The sequence below is a fragment of the Fopius arisanus genome, unplaced genomic scaffold (genome assembly GCF_000806365.1).
Source record: "Fopius arisanus strain USDA-PBARC FA_bdor unplaced genomic scaffold, ASM80636v1 scaffold00057, whole genome shotgun sequence".
Lineage (NCBI taxonomy): Eukaryota > Metazoa > Arthropoda > Insecta > Hymenoptera > Braconidae > Fopius > Fopius arisanus.
Genome location: NW_011887796.1, coordinates 400,558 through 424,461, shown reverse-complemented (window position 1 = coordinate 424,461; position 23,904 = coordinate 400,558). Strand labels below are relative to the sequence as shown.

The 23,904-nt window shown below is 37.9% G+C and overlaps 4 protein-coding genes across 15 annotated transcripts; 3 read left to right on the top strand and 1 right to left on the bottom strand.

The window, feature by feature from the left end:
• The first annotated feature begins 369 nt into the window (after positions 1-369).
• Positions 370-12,944, top strand: rdgB (retinal degeneration B). Of its 12 annotated transcripts, none has more exons than XR_892330.1 (15): positions 370-493; positions 3,741-3,849; positions 3,911-4,387; positions 4,550-5,061; positions 5,133-5,308; positions 5,484-5,516; positions 5,638-6,490; positions 6,628-6,911; positions 7,264-7,416; positions 7,500-7,762; positions 7,848-8,719; positions 9,230-9,385; positions 9,807-10,041; positions 10,099-10,280; positions 11,424-11,500. XR_892330.1 is itself a non-coding variant. In XM_011307970.1 (13 exons), the coding sequence occupies exons 3-13, from the start codon at positions 3,772-3,774 to the stop codon at positions 11,557-11,559; spliced, it is 3,846 nt and encodes a 1,281-aa protein (XP_011306272.1). In that variant the 5' UTR covers positions 370-493; positions 3,065-3,604; positions 3,741-3,771; the 3' UTR covers positions 11,560-12,944. The 12 variants fall into 12 exon arrangements, 5 of the variants coding, with proteins under 5 accessions (XP_011306272.1, XP_011306273.1, XP_011306274.1 ...); XR_892331.1 differs by having other exon boundaries at positions 9,269-9,385; positions 11,415-11,491; XR_892329.1 differs by having other exon boundaries at positions 9,807-9,966; positions 11,415-11,491.
• On the top strand, positions 1,682-3,042 carry LOC105268417 (uncharacterized). The gene is made up of 3 exons (XM_011307968.1): positions 1,682-2,221; positions 2,294-2,454; positions 2,736-3,042. The coding sequence occupies exons 1-3, from the start codon at positions 1,954-1,956 to the stop codon at positions 2,832-2,834; spliced, it is 528 nt and encodes a 175-aa protein (XP_011306270.1). The 5' UTR covers positions 1,682-1,953; the 3' UTR covers positions 2,835-3,042.
• Positions 12,945-13,863: 919 nt separating the features above from the next.
• Positions 13,864-21,584, top strand: LOC105268415 (diuretic hormone receptor). The gene is given in 10 exon segments (XM_011307966.1): positions 13,864-15,057; positions 19,080-19,266; positions 19,557-19,650; positions 19,730-19,823; positions 20,054-20,134; positions 20,202-20,275; positions 20,406-20,711; positions 20,799-20,950; positions 21,048-21,118; positions 21,121-21,584. Coding segments are annotated over 10 exon segments (1,377 nt in total). The 5' UTR covers positions 13,864-14,798; the 3' UTR covers positions 21,180-21,584.
• Positions 21,585-21,725: 141 nt separating this feature from the next.
• Positions 21,726-23,703, bottom strand: LOC105268416 (protein RER1). The gene is made up of 6 exons (XM_011307967.1): positions 23,162-23,703; positions 22,843-22,925; positions 22,655-22,759; positions 22,491-22,587; positions 22,088-22,305; positions 21,726-22,004 (listed from the first exon to the last, which is right to left on the bottom strand). The coding sequence occupies exons 2-6, from the start codon at positions 22,915-22,917 to the stop codon at positions 21,909-21,911; spliced, it is 591 nt and encodes a 196-aa protein (XP_011306269.1). The 5' UTR covers positions 22,918-22,925; positions 23,162-23,703; the 3' UTR covers positions 21,726-21,908.
• Between the last annotated feature and the right edge of the window lie 201 nt (positions 23,704-23,904).

The following is a 23,904-nucleotide window of genomic DNA, read 5'->3' as shown; positions in this document are numbered from 1 at the left end:
CAAATAAATGTGCGTCGAATCTTCTTTTAAAAAATTCAAAAAAAGCGCCTTTTAAAACTTTTTCGGAATGATTCAAAATCGGTTCAAAAAAACCAAAAGAAGTCCCCAAAATTCACCTCCCAAAACCCGCGCAAAATCCCCATATAAATCCCCTATTTTACCCGCCACTTTTTTCAGGGGAATCCCTGAAAAAAGGGTAAAGGTCATTGGCCCTTTGATTACCAAAATACCAAAATAAAAGCAATCAAAAACCTAATAAATTTCTCCCATAAAAAATGAGCGACTGACTTTACCAACAGCTTACCTCCACATGACCGACTATATGCGGAGGTCACATATATATATATCATATACATATACAGTCCGACACTGTGAGACGCATGTAAGACTAGAGACTCGTCTAGTCTCGACAAACGTGCGTCCAATGTAATCACAGTGTGTTCTCCATTAAAAACAATCAAGAGGAAGTGTCAAACGAAACGATCAACAATCGGTGCGTACTCCAGTGATTTAAATATCGAATTAATATTTGACAACCGATCGATAGGTCAAACCATTGACTCCAAGACACCGAATGAACTCTAAGCAACTCAATTTTTTAATAACAACCGGAAATCCCACCGGATATCGTGGTTTAAAAATGTCGTACCAGAGGTAAACCGGATATCCTGAATTTACCAATCAATTCCACCGGTTTCACTCTCACGTTTCCGTCTGATTTGTCCTTGACACTCAGCCAGGCGCAGGTTTAAAGGTAGATGTTCAGCACTATATTTAAACGTCATCGTGTTTACAATGTTCATCTGCTGGCTTTTGTAAACTATTATATTTAGATGCTGGTGTCTTGGATGGAGACGAGTGTTTAAAATTCTGAGTTCCTCTCCAATTTATGGTGGTAGAGATACAACTGATAAGATCTGAGATAATTCAATTCTCGTCGAATTAACAATTTATTTAGAAAATACCGGTACCTCCAACCGCTGGTATAAAAGATATTATATAATAAATCTGAATGTCTGAACATCTCTGAATTTAATGAGAGGGAACGAATATTTTCTTCAAGAGGAAAAAAAAAATTGGACGACGAATGTTTCCTTGTGAGGTAATAGGAGTCCAAGGTACATTTTTTTTTTTTCGATATCCAAAAATAAATTTTCCCTCCGGATCTTCTGTGAGGAAATTTCACGAATTGACGTCACAATTCTCTCTCTCTGTCTGGATGACGTAATGAATTGCGTCAGGCTTTCTACCCTATATACCGTGTATATATGCGGTATGTACATTGGAGTACACAAGGGCCAAGTTCCAGGAGATCGATTTAGCTAAATGACCCGAGAGTACTCGTACCTGTGTGCAATTCCCTAGAGACTAACTGCTTTATTATTTTATTTATTTCTTCACTGGTGGTATGAGGGGAAGAGTCCTGGTTTTGAGAGGCTTAGGATGGAGTTTAATCCAGGGTATTATCAGTCTCAACTTCGACCCATTCGAAATGTCAAAGGTTGACGCGCAGGGCAGAATCAATCCTACCCTTTGGAGAAATGTCAAAACTCTGCAACTAGTCAGGATATCGAAACAATTAATATTTAATATATAATACATATATTAATTATTTTGAAATAAAAATGCTAAATCAATATAAATACGGCCTCCAATAAAATTGTTTGAGGCAACGAATGAATTGAGATCAATTGTAATTTCACTTGTTTGCAAAAATTCAAATTTGAGATGAGTAGTGAGACAATAATAAGAACAGCAATTTTTCCTCGGAAACAAATAGGTTTGCAATATTTTACTGAATTTTCCCGCCAGTGTAAAGATTTTCCTCCTAGTGTGAAGAGTAAAGAAGTACAACTCCAACATTTATTGTAAGGTTTCGCGGTAAAATACTCTGGCATTCCCTCAATTTCTGTGGATGAAACACTTCGAAGGCGTCGCAACATCGACGACTTCATGTCGACGAACAAAAAACGGATGAAATTATCAAAAACCAGGCAAAACTCCGAAATGAAATTGATAAAAGCCATTGCAATGTCACGTATTCCAGGTACAATTCGCGGGTTGAGACTCTCAGCAAAAAATTTGAAGAACTGCAAAACATCTAGTGATGGAGCAAAGAGCCCCTGCGACAGCCAGTGCCCACCACCGTGTCCTTGTCCTCCAGAGGAGCCATCCTGCTCACCACCACCACCACCCACTCCAATTTGTCCAGTTACCCCCGGTATTTCATTCCGCAAATCCAATTAGATTATTCTCAATCCTCTTTAATCAATTCCCTCGTGGAATTATTTAGAGCTCCAGTCTAAAATAAAATTCTGGAAATATGCTAGTTTATTTGGAGCTGCACCTGGGGTTCTCATTATGATTATCGTAACGACGATTAATATTAATAAGGAGTCCGAGAACCCGAGACCTCCTTACAAACCCATGGAATACATGTACAAGAGAAATAAGGTATTCAAAGCGCTCAATTAATTATTAATCCCAATTTTATTATTAATACCCAACGATTTATAATAATTTCAATAATAATCATTCCGGAATTAATATCTAGACTATAAAAATTTTGATTAATCCATGAGTTCAGGCAATTTCATCAAATCAATAATGATCATTTGTCAGTTATTCCCTCAATTAGTCATAAATAATCCACTTGCTGTGGTGTATCTCTGGTATTTTTTTAAAAAAAACAAACACGAAAAACTGACTGAATCGATTGATTCTCTTCCAACAAGCGTTTTCCATGGGGTGATGGCAACTATACCCTCTTCCACAACCCAGAGCGCAACCCAGTTCCTCCCGACGGCTATGAGGTGCCAGATCCCGCCGAATAAACGGCAAAAAGTTTCCACAACCAATAACAATTGTCATGTACTCTCCAGAAAATAAAGTAAAAAAAGTCTCCGACGACTTTTGCCTGTTAAAAATAATTGATCAAAGAATGAAGTGGGTGACGTACAATCTGGAGTGAATTTTCAATAATCTCTCAATTAAAACTGAATCGATCAGACTGGGGCAATTGATTCCTCATATTATTCATCATTTGTTTACAATTTGAGTGCAGTACCTGGCGACACCTTGGCATTTGGTGCATCTGCGCGTCAAGGCTTGTGGAGCGATCAATATGAGGAATGGTTTGAGCCTAGAAGCATCATCGGGGATGATGGTAACCCACTGTGTACCTGCCGGTGGGCCTTCAATCTTCTCCAGTGTCTCATCAACTCGTGGCCCCGTATTTTCCTCAAGAAAACACCTGGGGCTAATGAGCCATTCAGCTTCAACGTAGTTTATCATTTCTCCTCTCATTAAATCCACGAAATCCCACGCCGGGGACTCCCATCAGCGCACGCGTACTATTTTTTTTTTTTTATCAAAATAAGAAATAAAAAAATGCTGGAGATAGCTCCAGTACCTCGCTGACGTTCAGCCCGACGATTAGTGATTGTTCCAGTGAATGCAATCGTCTCTTGTGATTCAGAGGAAAGATTTCGAAATTTCTTCGAGTTTGGGTGTTTTTCTTTTTTATGTCAACAATTATGATCATCACCTACGATCAATGGGACTTTTCTGGGGGGAGGGGGTAATTCAGAGGTTTAGGGACAAGGTGAGGATTTTTCTGGGGCACAACTGGGAGTCGTAGGTCTTCATTCTGAATGAAATCAATTTTTTTGCGAGTTGGAATTATTGTTTACGAATTGAAAATAAAAATAATCAACCGTGTTGTTGGGGATTCATTGCAGAAATGCCAAGGTGTGATTGATAACAGCCAAAATGCTGATTAAGGAATACAGAATACCACTGCCTTTGACAGTGGAGGAGTACCGAATCGCTCAGCTGTACATGATAGCTGTGAGTATAAAAATTGATAGTGTCAATTATTTGCAATAATGGAGGGATGAATTTTGCCCAGAAAAAATCACGAGAGGAGAGCAAAGGAGTTGGAAGTGGTGTAGAAATAATCGAAAACAAGCCATATACGGATGGTCCAGGAGGTAATGGTCAATACACTCACAAAATCTATCACGTTGGATCCCATCTGCCCGGTTGGTTCAAGAATCTCCTCCCCAAATCAGCATTGACCACCAAGGAGGAGGCCTGGAATGCCTATCCTTACACAAAAACTCGTTACACCTGTCCCTTCGTCGAGAAATTCTCCGTTGAAATAGAAACCTATTATTTTCCGGACAAGGGACAGCAGGAAAATGTCTTCAAGCTCTCTGGAAGTGATTTGCGTAATAGAATAGTCGATGTTATTGATATTGTTAAGGATCAGCTACTGGGAGCTGATTACGTAAAGGATGAGGATCCCAAGTTATATATATCTCAGAAAAGTAGTCGGGGTCCGCTGGGTGAGACTTGGCTCGAGGATTATTGGACAGAAGTTAAGGTAATTAATTACTCCAGAAGCTTCACTATTTTTCTCTAAAAAATTCGAGTAACCATTGATCGAATGAATGTCGCCAGTTTGATATGAATCAATATTAAATTCTCTTACAAGTCAATTATTCCACTTGATTGATAATTTCGTATCATATAATTCTGATTGAAGGGAAAAAGCCAGCCAACGCCATCAGGAAAATCACTGATGTGTGCCTACAAACTGTGCAGAGTTGAGTTTCGTTACTGGGGTATGCAAACAAAGCTTGAGAAGTTCATCCATGACGTGGCCCTGCGAAAAACGATGGTTAGGGCGCACAGACAGGCATGGGCCTGGCAGGACGAGTGGATTGGTCTGACGATGGAGGACATCAGAGAGATCGAGAGGCAAACCCAAGAGGCACTCAAGAAAAAAATGGCTGCTCTAGAAGCTGCAGAGAGAGGTGAATCCATGGAGAACTTCGAGGGTGATGACGAGGACAGTAAAACAAATTCTGGAACAACACCTCAAGAGACCGATGTCGCTAAGACACTGGCTGCTACACTCGGTAGTATTGAGAAGAATGAGGATCCTCAGAGTCCACCGTCCATCAGAAAACCATCTGACATTCCTATTATCAATACTAATGTGAGCTCTGAAGGTGATGCCACGCCTGATGATTCACCCACTCAACAATTGCCCAGGTAATCATCATTTCAATTATCCAGACAATAATTGCCTATTGATATTTGAAAAATGACAACTGTTTGAACAGCTCCAAAGTACCGGAAGACAAATCAAACCTGAAGAAACCTTGGAAACGCACGTCTCAAACAATTCAATCACCAAGTTCCGCCAAATCTTTCGATATTCAAATAGCCAATTGGAGAATGGAGAGTATTGTTCGTGAATCGGAATCCGGAAGTGAGGATGAGTTCTTCGATTGTCAAGGTAATACTTCAGGTACCATCGATTCTTTGCATGGCGCACTAGCCGAATAAATATATCATTGAAATGATTACTGCATCGAGTTGTGCATTGTGATTTAGCTTCATCTAAAAAGCCGATATTCTTTCGTTTTATTTTTATTTCATTGTTAGAATGATTTTTTTGTGCAAACTCACAGCCGCTGGGATGCTCATACCCACCATTCGAAGAGGTAGGATAGATAAGATAGTGAGAACACATAATGAGGACAAATTTTTCGATAGTATTCGAATATTAATTTATCGTCCAAGTGATGGGAAATTTCCAATGACCAATGGATTGTATATTTGTAGAAGACTTTGGGGACAATACTTCATTAGCTAAATGGAGCTCGATGGATCTTCTTGGGGAGAAGGACGACTCGACTTCGCCGACAGCAGCTCCTTCGGACAAGTACGAGGACAGTATATTCTCGCCGTCGTATCTTCAACGAGTAGCGAGCGAGGGGAATCCCAAAAGACTGCACATACGGACATCAGCGAGTATAGACGTTTCGTGTCCACCATCGCCGAGTCACTCGCCCACTCATCAACCCTGTCGCATCACAGTTCTTCTGATTGTCATGCATGCTGGAAGTGTTCTGGATGCCAATGTCGATTTGACAGCAAAAAAATCCGACATAACGACATTCAGAGGTGCTTTTGAATCTGTCATGAGGCAACACTATCCCAGTATGGTTGGACACATTGCCGTGAGATTTGTATCCTGTCCGTCAATCTGCACCGATGGCCTTGGCATTCTCTCCAGCTTGAGCCCGTACTCCTTTGATGTATCACCGAGCTGCGTTGACACACCTCCTGTCACCCACGACACTATTCCCATCGGCGCGATTCCCCTTTTAGCTAGCTCTGCACCTGAGTATCAGGACGCTGTATCCAAAGTTGTCACTGGTGCCAATCAGGTTTATCAGGATTTCGTTAGGAGTGATGAGGGCAGAGGTTTTGCAGGACAGGTATCATTCGTTGGTGATTCTGTTGGGTCTATTCTCGGTTATGACGCTCTGTGCAGAACTGTTCAATATCAGTCGAGGCATGACAGTGAGAATAGTATTCTCGATAATGACAATCAGACTGGGGAAAATGGAGCGGGCGAGGATAACCGACATCTCAGTGCACCTACACCCAGACGAAGATCATCCTCTACGAGGTAATTTTCGAATTGTTTTCAAAATTGAAATGGAGAAATCTCACTTTACACGGGGAATCCCATTCCCCTGGAGCTCCCTCTACAATTTTTTGGGACGAATTTCAAATGGTCAATTTTGTTATTCCCGCATATTGCAGCGATAGTTCCGGTCACTGCAAACTGGACTTCGACGTAAGTGAATTCTTCATGTTTGGAAGTCCCTTGGCGTTGGTCCTGGCCTACAGAAAAATTTCATCGACCGGAGAAAAGAGTAATATACAGAGACCACTTGTCAATCAAGTTTACAATCTCTTTCACCCAACTGATCCCGTTGCTGCTCGACTGGAGCCCCTTATCTCAGCCCGATGTTCACTCCTGCCTCCAGTCAATGTCGCGCGATATCAGAAATACCCACTGGGCAATGGACAGCCTTATCATTTACGTAAGACTGCTCTTTATCATTCTATAAAAAAAATAACTACTCCAATGATTCTCTGCCCTTGGACTGATTTCCATAAATAGGAAAATAAGTTTGACTTCATTATGGCTAGATGGATATCTTCCATCGTGAAAATTCTCGGGAAAACTCGTGAGTGCTGAATAGCGGACCTCTCTATCAGTCCAAAAAAGTATTGAAATCAATTGAAAGATGAAAATCAATTTTTTTCGAAATTCGATGAAAATATTTTTTTTTTCGAAAATCGATGAAAATATTTTTTTTTTCGAAAATCGATGAAAATTATATTTGCCTCTATTATTAGGACTGGGTAATAATTAATATATGTTTCAATTAGTGGAGGCTATTCAAACAAATCCCCAGCTCTTTGCCGAGGGATTGAATGCCCCGACAACGCCTCTTCAACATCTACGTCGATTGTCGGATATATCGATCCAGAGTACAATGTCTGGTCTGATTGATAATGTACCTCTCCAGGCTGTCTCTTCACGTGAGCTCTCAATTATTAGAATTGACGTTTAAATACGGTGACTGATAAATTCTCGATGGACATATCTGTTATTATTATTTCAGTTACGCAGAAATGGTGGGGCAACAAGAGAATAGACTACGCCCTATATTGTCCTGAGGGACTTGCAAATTTTCCAACAAATGCACTACCCCATTTGTTTCACGCTAGCTATTGGGAGTCTTCGGATGTTATCGCTTTCATTCTCAGGCAAATTGGTAGATTCGATCTGCCGATGCTCGGCGGTGAGGAAAAAGAACTCGCGACCTTCCGTCCAGGGCAACCCAGAGAAAAGTGGAATAGAAAACGAACGTCAGTTAAACTTAAAGTAAGTTTAGTTGCCTATCGAAAACACATGCATAAACAAACCGAACGAGTCATTGAAAATCTCTTTTTGATAATAATAATTACAGAATGTAGCAGCCAATCATCGAGCTAACGACGTAATAGTTAAAGAAGGCACTCCACAAGTTCTGATCGCGCGATTTATGTACAGCCCCATAGATATGATAGCTCTCACCGGTGAAAAGGTGGATATCCACGTGATGAAAAATGCACCAGCAGGTGAATGGACTTATCTGTCAACAGAGGTAACCGACAAGACTGGAAGAATAACCTACAGAATTCCAGACGATAAAGTCCTATCCTACGGTCTTTACCCCATAAAAATGGTTGTCCGGGGTGATCACACATCTGTCGATTTTTTTATGGCGGTAATTCCACCGAATACCGAGTGCGTCGTCTTCAGCATTGATGGCTCCTTCACGGCAAGCATGTCAGTCACTGGAAGAGATCCAAAGGTTCGAGCAGGTGCTGTCGATGTAGTCCGACACTGGCAGGAGCTCGGCTACTTGATAATCTATATCACAGCTCGTCCTGATATGCAACAGCAGAAGGTCGTGTCCTGGTTATCACAGCACAATTTTCCACACGGTCTTGTTTCATTTGCCGATGGACTTTCCACTGATCCTCTAGGTCATAAAGCGGCTTATCTGAATAATCTCGTTGAGAATCATGGTGTTATTATCCATCAGGCTTACGGAAGCGCTAAAGACATCACTGTGTACACGGCTATCAGTTTGAAGCCCAAGCAGATAATTATTGTTGGCAAAGTCTCTAAGAAACATCAGCTGTTGTGCACGGTTCTTGTTGAGGGTTATGCCGCTCATCTCAGCCAACTTCAGGCGCATGGAGGCTCCAGACCTGCTCAAGGCAACGCCAGAATGGTCATCCCCAGAGGACAATTTGGACTTCCTGGACTCAACTCCTCTCTCAGACGTCGAAGGTAGTTGAATTTGCAACCTTGATTTTTTTACATGTTCACGCGTTCACTCGTTAATCTGATGGATCACTCGATTGAGGGATCGCGTCGTTCAGGTGATCGAGTATTGTTCGATCAATCGTCGATCATCCATCGTTCGACCATCGACCGAATGAACTCTTCGATTAATCCGTTTTCCATCGAGCCACCCATCGAGTGATCTGTTAGAATACACACGCTTCTTCTCTCGTGTTTACTTTCCATCAAGAAATTATTTCCATATTTTCTTTCCCTCATCGTGTAAATTTTTCTTTTCTGTATCCATGTAGAATTATTGATGAATATTATTTCATTTTTGTTGGTGATTATCTAGTCGTTTATTTTTCGAATGTAGTGGGAGTTTTGATTGAAACTATAACTGTCTCATCGATTAAACATTGTGAGATATCGTTATTCACCTGCATTTGTCTCATTAGAAGGTACTAGATTGATTGGTAGGGGTAGTATCTTGGTTTTTTCTTGATGAATTTTCAGTAAAATACGCGAAAAATACGAGCACCGGCTCTGTTCCAGTAACGAGACAGCTGTCAGCTCACCAGCTCGCAACAGCGTGTATCTAAAGCGGAAAGTCTACCTTACTCACATCTAACACACGCCTATTATCTACCTACAATTAAATCACTCACATTGGTAATTATCTATCTCCTGTCTCTCTGTTTTTCCCCTGATCTAGAGACACCTGTCTTCTTTAACGCACTCGGAATCATCCGGAACATTGAATTCTCGGATTTCATTATTTCCTCTCAATCTAGAATTATAAGCCTCACTCGCAACGCAGGCCAGATATCACTCTATTTATTTCATATTAATTATCTGAACAAAAGGTCCTCTTCTTTCAGAAAACTCGATGTAAATTTTTTCATAATTTTCATTCCATGAATTAATTCAGGAGATTGAAGAAATTATTTGAGTCATAATTAAATTGAATAGAGATGATATATTCATTGATCAGTAATTTTATGACTATACTAGAATAATTGCGTGTAAAAATAAATAATAGAATTCATTCGTGGAATAGATGTTTCAAAAAATGTTACACTGGATTTTCTAGAAGGGTATGATCAGCGAAATAGATTGATAAATCCAGATGGATGAAGTTCAAGAAATTAATGGAACTCGGATGATCCGTCTCCCACGACCACAACACAAGCCTGAACACCCGTTTCTTCTAGAGAAATAAATAAATAATAGAAGAAGTAGAAGTGAAAATGGTAGGTGTCCCGCAATGTGATCTATAAAAAATGAAACAATTCCAATAAAATGTCCAACTCCTGAATTAGTTGAAGGTATGTTGAACAGCTTGTTATGTACATAGAAAAAGAAAAACAATTATTTAATTACAGGTACCTGCTATGAGGATATGTCGGAGTCTTGCGTATCGATTTAATTAATAATCGTAAACGGCTGTTGGCGAGACTGTTTAATATTATCAATCATTCGCTTCCTGATGAACCTCGTCTTATCACAAATTTGAGATAGAACAAAAATATCGATTTAAAAACCATCGATTAATTTCGATTGACAGGTAAATCATCGCGTTGCAACAATTGGAAAGAAATGTGGAAATTATTTGTTCCTTTCCATTAAGGAGATCCATTTTAATGTCATGCCTCTCTATTTTTTTCCATAACTATTTTCAATCAATATTTCACTCGCAATTTATTCTGCACAGGGACAGCTCAATTTATTTAAAAAGAGAATAAATTTGGATCTTCTTAAAGCAGTTTAGGATTCCTAGATGTTTTAATTGTTATTTCAGTGTCTAGGGGAATGTAAATTCGAAATCATGTCTCAACGAATGAAATAAATATTACTGAGCTTTCGAAATCACAAGATATGGAGAAATTCCTAGGCTGCTAGCTGTGCACGATAAATAAATATTAAACGTTTCTCCAATAAATGCCCTATTGTTTATAATGCACGATCAGCACATAGATGTGAATGAAACTATTAAAATAGTCACTATCAACTCAGAACTGCGCAGCCAGTGCAGATTAATTCATTGTGGACATCCCGACAGTGTCTTACACCAAAAATATCAATTATCCATATCAATTGTTCACAGCAATTGTTAATTGAATAAAAAAAATGATTGATACCCTCGATACGAGAAAGTCGAACCGTTTCAGCTTGCGCTTTCGGCGTTTCTCTGCTTTAACTAATTACCACCAATTGAATGGAATTAAAATGGCTGCCTAATTGAATATTATTCGGATCGAATGAATCACTACATTATTACGAGAAATATAATCCTGAATTATTTATTCTGGGCAATTTACAGATGAATTTATTGAATTATTCCACGCAATTGGAAGGTCTCGCTCAATTAAATTAAACAATTTCTGTTTCAAGAAATCATTTGCGGATTAATCCAGCGACACTTCAGTACCTTGAATGGCATTTGTGTCATGCTTTGTGTTTGTTGTTTTTTATGAGAGCTGTTGATAATATTTACGACGGAGAACAGCGATAAATAATGATGCACCACTGCTTCTGTCCATGCCTCACATTTTCCAAGGGAAATTCCCTGGAATATTCTCATCTTCATAAAATTAACAGTTTCATGTCTAGAACTCATGTTTTTCATGATTTTTTTTTCATGACAAGATGATTAATAGGATTGGGTGATTAATCGAGTGGAATGTTAATTCAATTGCAGTTCTTTTAGAACAACGAAACGTGCCATCTCCCAACCGATTTTTGGTGGTAAACCGGAGACACTCGAGAGGAGTACGAGTGTTGGACCCCATGGGGCACCTAGATCAGCTCCACCAACAAAATCACCAGCACCTGAAAAACTCTGACGTTTCGCCCGCTGCCGCTCATTCTTCGAGTCACGGCAGTCGGAAAATCGTTGAAATATCTACATTTTTTTCGAATTTTATAAATATTCCTGAGGAATCTCGCGGATTAGTAAAAAAAGCGGATTAGTAAACTGAGTGAATTTTTTTGACATCAATTTTTAGCTGATATCTCGGAATTGAGGGAAAATAGCGCGTTTTTTGCATAAACATTTTTTAAAGAAAAAGATGAGATCTGGAAAAAAGGTGTCTATGAAAATATCATTATCTTCATTCAATCTCGAGGTATTGGGTAAAAACTGGTCTTCGGAAAGGTACAATGTTTCTAGTTTACCAGTTCGCAGTAGAAATGATGTTTTCAATCTGCCGTTTAATTTTTATTTTCCGGGCTTCGGGAAATACTTGAGAGTTCTCGAGAGAATGTTTTTACAAACATTGAATCACTGGAGAAATCTCTCGTAGGGATTTATCGGCAATCCGAAGCCCAAATTATTGGCAGTTTATTTTTTATACATTCCTTCGAGCACTCGATAATGTACTTTATCAAAAAAATTGAAACACTGAGTCAGTAAATTCCCAGATCTTCGGCGATACAGAAATAAGTTAGATTAATCTCGCAAATAATTGTTTAATACGATTACCTGAGGATAATTTAAAAAAATATGTTAACACGAAAATATTGAATTTTAATGTGTATTTCATCGATTATTGACTTTGTGGCAAAATTTATTTGACAATTATTTCCATGGACCCGCCTTTTTTCGAATATTTAAAAAATTTTTCAATACCAATATTTTTCAATTGAATCGAATGATTGCACTCCGACAAATGACTCCAGACTGGCTCAACGCTCTGGACTAGAAGATAAATTAATTGAATAAATATTCAAAATTAATGAACACATATTGACCGTTTGTATTGTTGTAATATGTACGATAATTGTAAATGGAAGTGATCAAGAAAAATAAACTAAAACTATTTTACGTCGTTAAATATTCTACGTGAAAATATGAATAATATAAATATATATTTAATATAAAAAAGTCATATTTTTGTTAGTCTACCATTGAGAGATGAATTAATTGATAATATGAATCGACGTTGAAATTGTTTATGTATATGTAAAGTATACGCACGTAATAGTTATTACTCTAAACCATAAAACCCAAAAATCCCTGAATTAAAAAATTTTTTCCGGAAAAACCATTGAAGCCACTTTAATTCATGGATTTTTGTGGAAATCGTTGACTCATGTTGATTTGTCTAGCGCGTGATTAATCCCTTAATGTAAAATTTTATTCTTTCGAAATAAAAGTGAACAAAAAGTGCAAAAAAATTGTGTGATGGAAGTGAAGAGATATAACAATAAAGTCATTGTTGTTAAATTTCCCGTTGTGTTATTATTCATTTTTATTCCTTAAAATTCCTTGGCCTTAATGAACGCTTCATGGTAGATAGGAACGTTAAGAAGACAAATATTTAGTGTAGATAAGTTGTATTAACATTGGCATTAACATCCAATGGTAATGTTAAACTGTGAAATCTTGTTTTCAACGAGACAGTCTCTCCGGCATTTTTGTCTCCGAGAAAATCGTATTTCTGTTTCAGTTTTAAAATGTGCAGTGAAATCAAAGTGATTTATCAAGTCTATCTATTTTTTTCTCATTGACATCCACAGGGAAAAATCAAGAGAAATAAATTACAGATAACGGACCTACAATTTTTCTCATTACGGTAAATCGCAATTAGACACATCTCCGTTATCACCGGTCAAATTCACATTCTGATGAGCCTCAATTACGTGCACCAAGTATTGGAAATAATGTGTGAAGTTCCAGTGAGAGAAAATAAATTTTACTCCCGGAGGAAAATAATTCCTCCACTTTTTCCAAAGTCTCAGAAAAATCTCATGAATGTACCTCTCCTTTCTCTTTTCATAAAATTAATTAATTGGATTATTAATTAATAAACATGAGGTGAAAATTCCTCCTCTGAGAAAAATCGAGGGAAAATTAAAAGGAAAAACCGAAATCGGGAGAAAAAATCCACTTTTATTATTAATTCCACGAGTATTATTATTATTAATAATGTTTTTATACGAAATTACAATAATTAGCGAGGAAATGATTTTATAAACAAAAATTCTAGAACAATTAATGAATTCCTGTGGGAGCGAATAATTTATTATCACATCATAATTTTCATTTACAGAACAATTCCATAAATTTCTAGTTAACATAACGAAGAGTAGAATTTTTAATAAATAATAAATTGCGGATAGTTTTTAAACTCGTTGGAATAAAAATTGATTGATCGAGTATCGACGTCTTAATCGGATAGGTGAGCAACGAGACTGATGATGGAAAGCTCCGAAGGGAGAGTAAAGAAGAGCGAGACGATAAGCTCGAAAAGAGAATGGATTCGAAATCCAATATTTACTGTTTTATAAACCAGTGGCGGTTCTTCAGGGATTAATACCCCAGGGTTAACATGCGGAAAAAGTTGAATCCTTTGGATAGCATCTGCCACGTGCAATCTACTCCACAAATCGCAAATTCCTCTCACCAAAATTATTTCACTGACAACATTTCCATTTCCCTTTTTGCTTTAATATCCAATTTGTTAAACAATTCATTTATTTTTGCAGGCGTTATTCATTGAAAATGGAATTGCAATTTAAAATTTTCATTTTTTACGATCGAAATTATTCCATCGATAACTTGAGAATTCAATAACACCATCCGATCCTTTCCCGATCAAACCGAATAACCAGATCAATCTATAAAAATTCCCATCCATAAAAAAGCAATTCCCTACAAATTCCCCCAACACATCCACTCAATCTTTAAGTATCAGAGCCACTAAAAATCCGAGCATTAAAAAAGGGCAATAAATACGAAAAAGTAGTCACTCAAATATTTTCAAAAGACTCAAACAAAAAAATCCGAACGATTCGAATTGATTCTGGGATTGCCCGTGAATTATCAATCTGACAAAAAATCTCATCCCCAAGGACACCTCCCCAGTGACAAAAGACAAGTGTCAGGCAAGAAATAAAATCCTTAACGAGGATCTAAAAAAACTAGTGAGGCGGGATATATTGAGACGGCGCAAGGATAGTGACATCAGGAGGAAAATAAAAGCTTCATACCGGCACCGAGGCAGTCGTGTCCCTGCACTCGCGATAACAGCATCTCTCCATCGATCAACCAATCAGTTGATTAAAAATATTGAGTAGAGTAATGGCCAGGAGCTCGACCAACGAGAGTGTCCAGATCGATGATAACTACATTATCAATGCATTGAGTCACATAAACGATCTCAACGATTCGCTCTTGATGAAGGCGTTGGAGTGCTTCCAAGCTAAAGACTCTCATGCTGATGAGAGTAACTGTCAGGTCGACTGGGATTCCCTCCTCTGCTGGCCATCCTCATCTCCTGGAACTCTCGTACATCAGTCCTGCTTCCACCAGCTCCATGGGGTGCAGTATGATACCTCACGTGAGTTTAAATAAATATTATTGTTTATTGGATAAAGCGGGGACACCTGGGGATTTCATTGAAGACGCGTGTTCGTCGGGTCGTATCGCTTTTTTATTGGAGATTCTGGAAAATGATCTTTTCGGATTCAATGAATAAAATTCGTTATCGCTCGTCCTTTCCTGGGGGAGTCGTGGATAAATAATCTGGGGGAAGGTCGTGATGTCGGATAACAAAAAATCATGAGTTTCTCAGGATTATCTCAGGGTTGCGGTCTCGGGGAGGTGAGTGTCGGGTGAATTATCACCGCGGGAATAAAAGGGAATATTTTCAGTTTTCAGGGTGAATTCATTCTGGGATGTCAGTGTGAGATGTTTGAAGAGGAAATATGTTAAATATATCAAGTAGTGAAGATATGGAAAACATAAAACGAAAGCGAGAATTATTTTTGATGAATTTCTGTGGAAATAGAAGAGACAAGTTTGAAATGTCTAGTGGATTTTTGGTTTTGACACGAAAATAATGTGAAAAATTGCGTAATTTTTTGTAGATAAAGCGGAATATTTATGGAAAGTCTGGAATTTGATGAATCATTATCTTCAAGAATTTTTGGTAACATTTTGAAAATTTTTTTGTGGGTTTCGGGAGTTATTTCGTGGATTTATCGATCGGCGTGGATTTCGGGTTTCGAATGAAAGACGGTAGATCCATTTGCCTCCATCATGTTCTGATGTCGAAATAAAAAGCTCCTCATCTAGTGAAAAATTCCACCCTTCTGAAATAACTGGGGGAGAAATAATTTCTCTTCGTGGGGATTCACATGCGAATCAGTTGAATTTCTGCGACAGTGAGATCCTTTTTAAATTGTCTCCTGAGATACTCGTCTCAAATCCCCGTGAGGAGAGAATACCGAGAGAAATTGAATCTCAAAATTATCGCCAATACCGCAAGACCTTCGAAATTATCACAAATAAATAATTGCAAACAAATGAACAAGTCAAATCCATAGTGAAATGGTAAATTAAAACAACTCCATTTTTTCGCGGCTTTTTTCGACGATATCTCGGAATTGGAGGTGTGTACCGATTTTTTTGTAAAGACATGTTTTTTTCAGAAAAATGACAGCTGCAAAAAAGATCCTTATGAAAATATCGTTATCTCCCTTCAATTCCGAGATATCGGCTGAAAACTGGCCTCGAAAAAAAGTGCTTATCCTGGTGTACCATTCAACAGAAATTTATTAGATTAAAAATCATTACAAGAATAAAAATAACCACTGGAGGCCGCAATATTACATTTCCCTCCTCATTCACACTGTAATTACCCAAAAGGGGTAAGCAAACATTGCGACATGATATAATGACTACTGATTACCAAAAAAGGGATGGGCTCCAGCCGATCTAAATATAGGTACCTAAAATTCACCCCTCGTCGATTGTAATTACGTAATTCGGTGGAAGAAAGACTGGAGTAAAAGGAAAATCCTTTAACGAGTTTATCCTTACGTTTACGGAGGTCTTAGCGGGCAATTTTGTGACTTTACAGCCCTCATAACAGGGGTGTTTTCATCCTGAGGGAAAGTCCACTGTTGACTCAATTCTCGAAAGGTTCGAGTTGGACATTACCACGTGTAATGTCCGGTAATTAGTGTCGTCAATTGACGGGGGGAAGTTAATGGAATTACTGAAACAAAGGTTTTAATCGATTGTCCGATTACATTACAGATCTTCTGCCGGAATGACTTTTTCAATTTTCCCACAATTTTTTACAGTCGTGGGTTTATTTTCATAAATCTTTTTCTGAGATCGTAAAAAATTTTCCACAGCCATGAAATTTCATAGAACATAATAATAATTAATATAATAATCATTTATAATTAAAATAAAATAATTTATAATGATTGCAACAATATATGGTGTAATAATAATAATAATAATTGTAATTTTTGGAAGTAATTTGATAAGTATGGGGGAATCACGGTAAATCACGGGGATGGTGAACTCCAATTGTCTTGATTATCAGTTCGATTAATATTCGAACATATTTGATCGATTGGCCAGTCATTCGGTCTGAGAAGGCACGTGTGGGTACACGAGTGCAACGTAAACTGCACGAACAGCCGTAATTGCTATTAATTTGCCTGACTACTCTGTGATTTCGTCCCTTCGTTAATTAATTATCCAAGCCAGTAGTTTGAAACATCGAGTGCTCCAGAAAAGGGTCAGCAACAAAATCACGAAAAGAAACTCCAGCAAAAATTGAATTGTCTCCGGAATTGATTTTTTTATTAAACTATTCAAAATGAATTTTTTATAACCATCGATTCCGCGAATATTCGACTGATTTTAAAACGTTTAAAAAATTCGGAGAATTGAAAATCCAAAAACCATTATATCCCCGTATTTTCGGAATAATGCCACAAACTTTCATCGGGTCGGTAATTAAATTAGCGAGAAAAAAGCTCTCAATATTCTGCGATGATGGGAACGATGAGTGTCTCCTCCCCCCAAGAGTAATTAGTTTATACCGTACAATGAAATAAGTTAACTCGGTTTACTTTCAGCGAGAGAACCCGAGATTTTGTCCCGATGGAACGACTAATCAATCCAAATGGTCTGGATCTATTCAGGGTTTGTGTAAAAAATATTCAATTACCCCGAGATTATTTATTTGAATTATTCACAAAGGGAAAAACCGGTGAATTTTTCGCACATGCATGTGCGGTACTCGCGACACATTTTTGCAAACGCTATTTTTCATTTAAACAACTAGAGGGGAAAAAGGAGAGAATTCAATCCGTGGGCTGTCACTCAGACTTTCAATTACCGGCCCTCCGGTATTTTGATATTATTTTCTTTGTGCCACAGCTCAAACAATTTCCCCCGAATATTACAAATGTGATATTAAATTAAATTAGGTGATTGAAAATTCAGTCCATATCCCGCCTATTGACTGATCAATATTGAGATTATCTCTTGCGACAACTTCGACTCCAGAGCGAGAGAATCGAAATTGATCTCGACAAATTGTGTAGCTGTCAATTTTGGTGAAATAAAAAGTTTTCCTTGCAATTACTTCCTCACGCTAAATATTGAGGGATAAAAAGATGAATAAGTTTCGAGTCTAGGAACTTCATCTTAATTTCTTCTCAGCAGCAGATGCTCCAGGCGATAAAATGGGGTGATTTTCCACCCCTGACCTTCTCCAAACTCAAGCCAATCCGAGAGAAAACAGAAAATCGGTAATTATGGTAACGAATTTTCCTGAAGAATTGAGTTGAACTCGATTAGAGGAATGACTATTAATTTCAAACGTGTCTTCGGGTGAATAGATCGAGAGATCGAGTCGTTCAGTTGATCGAATTCGCTATCGCCTTATTTAAAATAAATTACCGATCACGAAGACCCGTTATCACCGAAAATCGAGAGTCGAAAAATCGGCAATCCTGAATTTTCCACAGGAAGAATGAAGTGGTCCATCATGATCCGTGAAGAGCGATCGGCAAATCTGATTCCTAGGGCAGAATAATGAAAAATTAACAGAATAACTAATGATTCTCGATATATTTTCGTAGCTCCAGATATTTATTGAGGCAAAACACGTACAGAGAGGCCAAGTACGATTGGATTATCGATTGAACAAGAGAGACATTTGGATGAGAAGGTGTTATTGAGTGTCCACCCATCCCCCTCCCCCACAAGTGGATACATATGTGTTTCGAATGCATTCTCCCTTGGTAACAACCAGTCTCAATTTCTCATTCCTCCCATCCAGAACGTAATCCTCTCACTTTGTCATTGTCCATCCGCCACATAATTTTATATCATAATATCACCGCATCCCTGAGTGCAAACCAATCGAGTCTCGAGATAATGTTCGATATCTGTCAGAAAAAAATGACAGAATCCCGATTTTTCCAAATTTATTTCCAGACAACAGAACGACATTGAATGTCTCTGGAGATGACGTTCATCAAATCGTCGTTATGACACTTAAATTTATTGGAAATCAATTAGAATGTTTTATTTATTTCTATTTTTTAGAGAATGCGAGCAGATGGTGTTGGCCTAATGGCACTTGGGACAACTACACAAACTATTCACAATGCCAGGAGTTGAAGATGAATTTAATCGAGTCTGGAGTCGAGATAACAACGACACTGTACTTTATTGGATACACTCTGTCATTGTCAACTCTTGTTGTTGCTGTAGCTATTTTTTTGTACTTCGAGTGAGTACTTAGGGGCCTATTACAGGTCTAAACTCTAGAAAATTACCGAAAATCGTGGACTAATATTGGTGGAGCAACTCCAACAGGGAAAAGATACTTCTTCCAGGAGTAAATCAAACTCCTGCACTTTCTGACAACTTGACAAAGTTAAGAAGATAAAAAAAAGTTGGCAACTCCTGGCAGAATCATTCGCTCTCTATTGGAGATAAAACCCATTTTTGTTTGGAGTGCGACAGAAAATTCACATGGACACAAAAATTTTTTATCAATCCCTTTGTCTGATTTTTCAGGGAATTGAAATGCTTGAGGAATACAATACACACGAATCTCATGTTTACGTATATGCTCGCCGATCTGGTGTGGATGCTAATGACAGTAATGCAGGTAAATAAAAAAAAATCGATATTGCATCGTCATGTGCCAAATCCAATTAGAAACTGATAAATTATTCCTTCTTCATTAGGTCTCGATGCAAATGAATGTACCCACGTGCGCTATATTCTTCTCACTCCTCCACTACTTCCACCTGACAAATTTATACTGGATGTTCGTTGAGGGTAATTCATTATTTCCACCTCTACTAATTTAACCAAGGGCGTAATAACTCGGTGAATTATTTCAATATGTTTGTCTGGAATTATGAGGAAGAGCTAATGCAATTTTATTCGATATCCTAGAGTGTTTGAATTAAATTCGATAATATCTCGTATTCACTCGCGTCCTCACGGACATCACCTCATAATTTAATGAATTTTCCTTGATTAATGAGACTGTAACCTTGACTCAGGCCTCTATCTCTACCTGCTCGTCGTAAAAACCTTCACCGGGGACAACATTAAACTGAGAATGTGCCTGGTTATAGGATGGGGTGAGTCAATAAATCATGGCAAAAAGATGAGGTGTATGATGATGAGCTGTCAAATATTTTTGAACAGGTGTTCCTCTGGTGGTGGTGATGCTGTGGGGAATAGCTAAATCTCTGGTGATGAATGGAGATAACAGCACTCAGGTAATAATTTTAATAATTACTGACTAATTAACTGAATATATTGTCCTGCATTGCCATTGCCTTCCCCCGATATTTATTTGATAAAGGCTTTATTAATTATCGAAGTTGTTGTTGGCAATATTTTTGGCAGAACCTAGTGCTGAACAGACACTGCCCATGGATGGCCAGTCATGTTTTGGACCTTATCTACCAGGTACCTGCCATTATTGTCCTGGGGATCAATGTTATTTTTCTCTTCATGATCATGTGGGTGTTGATCACGAAGCTGAGGTCAGCTAATTCAGCGGAGACTCAGCAGTATCGAAAGGCAACGAAAGCTCTCCTTGTCCTGATACCATTACTAGGTGTGACGTATATTCTGGTGCTGGCTGGACCCACGGAGGGGCCCATGGCACATGTTTTTGCATATGCACGAGCTATATTGTTATCTTCACAGGTATCTTTGGAGATTTATAATGAATTATTTAATCATTTCGAGAATCGATTTTTTTTAATAAATGGCGGGATGGATAAACATTTTTAGGGACTCTGGGTGGCACTATTCTACTGTTTTCTCAACTCGGAAGTCCAGAATACAGTACGTCATCACTTTTCTCGCTGGAGTGCAGCTAGAAATCTCGGTGTGGACCGCAAGTACAAGAATTGGTCTCCCCGTTCTCGAACCGAGAGCATGAGGTAATTAGTTTCCGTATTGCGTATTTTTATTGGCAATATCGGGAGAGGAATGTCGTTATTACCGCGTCAATGACAAGTTTATCTGCTAAAATTCCAGGATCTGTCGGCCAGCAAACCCATACCCCAAGAGGGAATCGACTGTGAGTGAGACAACGACAATGACACTCTTGTCAACTCGACAGCTATTCTCAATCGATCGAGGGTCATTTCCGAGACGGTTAATGAGTAGAAAAGGAGTGAAATGGTGGAGAAAACTCCAGTCGAACGAATCGTTACTAATAATCTCAGGCATATTTTTTCACACCGATTTTACAATCAAATTTTAGACACGATTGTTCAATTAAATGGACTTATGCCTAAACTTTCATTAATTATCCTACCTCACACCTGAATTTTGCTGAAGAGGTACAATTATTTACGTTTATTTGACAAACGATTTTTACGCGATTATTATTCCCATCATTTCGATGTCACAAAGGAACTGACCAATTAACGGTAATAATTATCACGAGCTAAATGAAGTGCGGAAGCAATTTAAAGTGTACGGAACCTCCCGAATGCCTGTACCTGACGTTTAAATGTTGATAGAATAAATAGAGACTATAAATGAGGGAGGAAAATTCTATTAAGAAATAGTCTTTGTCGATGTACAGAGAAAAACGATTAAACGAGTGAAGAATCTCAAAGACGAATACTTTTTTCCCCAAGAAGTGGAAAGAGTAAAAATCCAATACCTAGGAATTTTAATAATAATAGTCTAAACTCACTCGAACAATTATGTTCATCAGCTCATGCTTTTGTATTTTGACAAAAAAATTGTCTCAATTGTTCTGTTTAAATAATTAATCAATCAACATTGCACATTTATACACTTTCAATCAAACATACAATCTTGGTTTCTTTCATTTTATTCTTCCAATTGTTATCATCCCTTTTAATTAATTAGCCACATTAATAATTAATGATTTGCTGACGTTAATCTCGACGTGTCGTCGTGGTTTTGGTACCTGGGTTTGCCATGGGTGAATGGCAAATATCTGTACTTAATCATATGCTGCAAATAAAAATTTATAAATTATTCTTCTGTCCGATTTTTAATCGACAACTCTTGGAAATTATTCCTGACTGCAATATTACCTTAATCTGACGTTTCATCGTAATACAAAACAGTGTAATGAAGTACATGACGAGAATCGGCCAAAACACTGGAATATTCAGGCAATCAAACATAGTGCACACAAGAGCAATTACTGTTGATTTTGAAAATGAATACCAGAATTTAAATTCTGGTAGTCGTCTTATGAACGGCCGAAATTCCTCGTTCGACCTGGTGGGGAGTTCCGGACCGTCGGCATCTAAAAAATACGACACTATTTTTTTTTTGCATAGCAATATTCAATTAACTTTGAAAAATGACGGAGTGAGGATTGTGATGTATCGTTTTATTCTATCACTCATCTCTTCAATTTTCTGAAATTTCCAAGAGATGAAGCAAGAACTGAAACGACCCATTCACAAATAATTCCATCCACGAAATTACCATCGAAATCCATAGCTGGATCGCTCCTGGGAGTGAGGAATGCTATGAACAAATTCAGGTGATAAATCCCCAGCCCATATATGATAATGTACCATCCCTGGAACAAACAACAAATTAACACAACAAATTCCACAAAGTAATTGACTCTTGATGGGGTAAATTACCTGTGAGATGAAGATACGTAATAAAAATATAACTAAAAGTGCAACCCCGAATAACCATCTGGATACGACGTGAGGTGTCCATAGATCTAGGTAACTCTGATACATCTAGAAATGAATTGAATATTTATATTAACTAATCACAACCACTCAATAATCATCGGTTCAATAAAACAGACTGGAATTCCCACCTGTGACAGCCTTGTGGCACCCTGGAAAAAAACATTTTTCCTAGCGGGACCTCCCAGATCCTCATCTTGCATCATTTTACTTCCTGAAATTGCCAGACGTAAACATTATCATCACGAGATCCAAATAATATATCTAGAAAGTCGAGATTAACGTAGAGGTTAAAAATCCATGATCGCATCAATCCTCATTTATAGCACCTCTTATCAGTCACATGAAATATAAATTACTCGAGGCAATGAGAAAACCGTTGGACGAGTTAACCTGTATTTTTTTTTGTTGAAAAAATGGTGAAATAAAAAACGTTCTGAAAATAGTTACCTATATCTCCTGATGAATTTCAGCTTCTAATGCTACTGTTTACCCTCAATTATCTCCAAAAATCATGGAAAATATTTATACACGTCACAACATTAATGACAGACTACAATCACACATTTACACTGTACCGTCAATAACTGTTTTATAACTTTGTGTGTGTTCTTGGTGAGTTATCGTTGTAACCAGACGGCTGGAGTCGATTATTTCGCCGTAATTTATCGGCAAAATGGCCTTCTTTAAGGCAAAATTTTGAACGAATATCTGATGGGAAGGTAAACTGTAATGAGTGTTACCTCAAATTGTCACTGCATGACTGCTGACTGTACTAACGGTGGCTAATTATCATTGGATCATTTCCGCCCGTCGACCAATACCATTGGAGGATTGTACTGGTTTGTAGATATTTCCGTCTCCACTTGTCAGAGAGAGAAGGAGAAAATTAAAGTTGGATTTACAAAGTACACGACACTTGTTTCATTATTCCCGGCACTCGTGGCTCGTGGGTATTCAGAGCACGTGAATTTGTTAGCGAAATAAACTTTTGACATAAAATGAAAACTTTTTTTTTGGTAACAAAAAAATTTCTCACATTATCCTTGAGATAAATAAAAATTCATTAACGGGTAAAAATGTTATTTGGTTAATTGCTGACTATCTCCAGAAGACGAGATCTTTCTCCGATCTAGTCTTATGAGTAATGATGATTTAATTGTTATGATTACGTAATTATTGCTTCATTATTA

Bases quoted from the DNA above. Each gene is read 5' to 3' on its own strand.
- LOC105268417 (XM_011307968.1), top strand. From the start codon at position 1,954: ATGTCGACGAACAAAAAACGGATGAAATTATCAAAAACCAGGCAAAAC. The intron at 2,222-2,293 runs GTATTTCATTCC...GGAATTATTTAG, and splicing joins AATTTGTCCAGTTACCCCCG to AGCTCCAGTCTAAAATAAAA. The intron at 2,455-2,735 runs GTATTCAAAGCG...TCTTCCAACAAG, and splicing joins ACATGTACAAGAGAAATAAG to CGTTTTCCATGGGGTGATGG.
- LOC105268416 (XM_011307967.1), bottom strand. From the start codon at position 22,917: ATGATGCAAGATGAGGATCTGGGAGGTCCCGCTAGGAAAAATGTTTTT. The intron at 22,760-22,842 runs GTGGGAATTCCA...ATTCATTTCTAG, and splicing joins GTGCCACAAGGCTGTCACAG to ATGTATCAGAGTTACCTAGA. The intron at 22,588-22,654 runs GTAATTTACCCC...TGTTTGTTCCAG, and splicing joins TACGTATCTTCATCTCACAG to GGATGGTACATTATCATATA.
- rdgB (XM_011307969.1), top strand. From the start codon at position 3,772: ATGCTGATTAAGGAATACAGAATACCACTGCCTTTGACAGTGGAGGAG. The intron at 5,517-5,637 runs GTAGGATAGATA...GTATATTTGTAG, and splicing joins CATACCCACCATTCGAAGAG to AAGACTTTGGGGACAATACT. The intron at 7,763-7,847 runs GTAAGTTTAGTT...TAATAATTACAG, and splicing joins GAACGTCAGTTAAACTTAAA to AATGTAGCAGCCAATCATCG.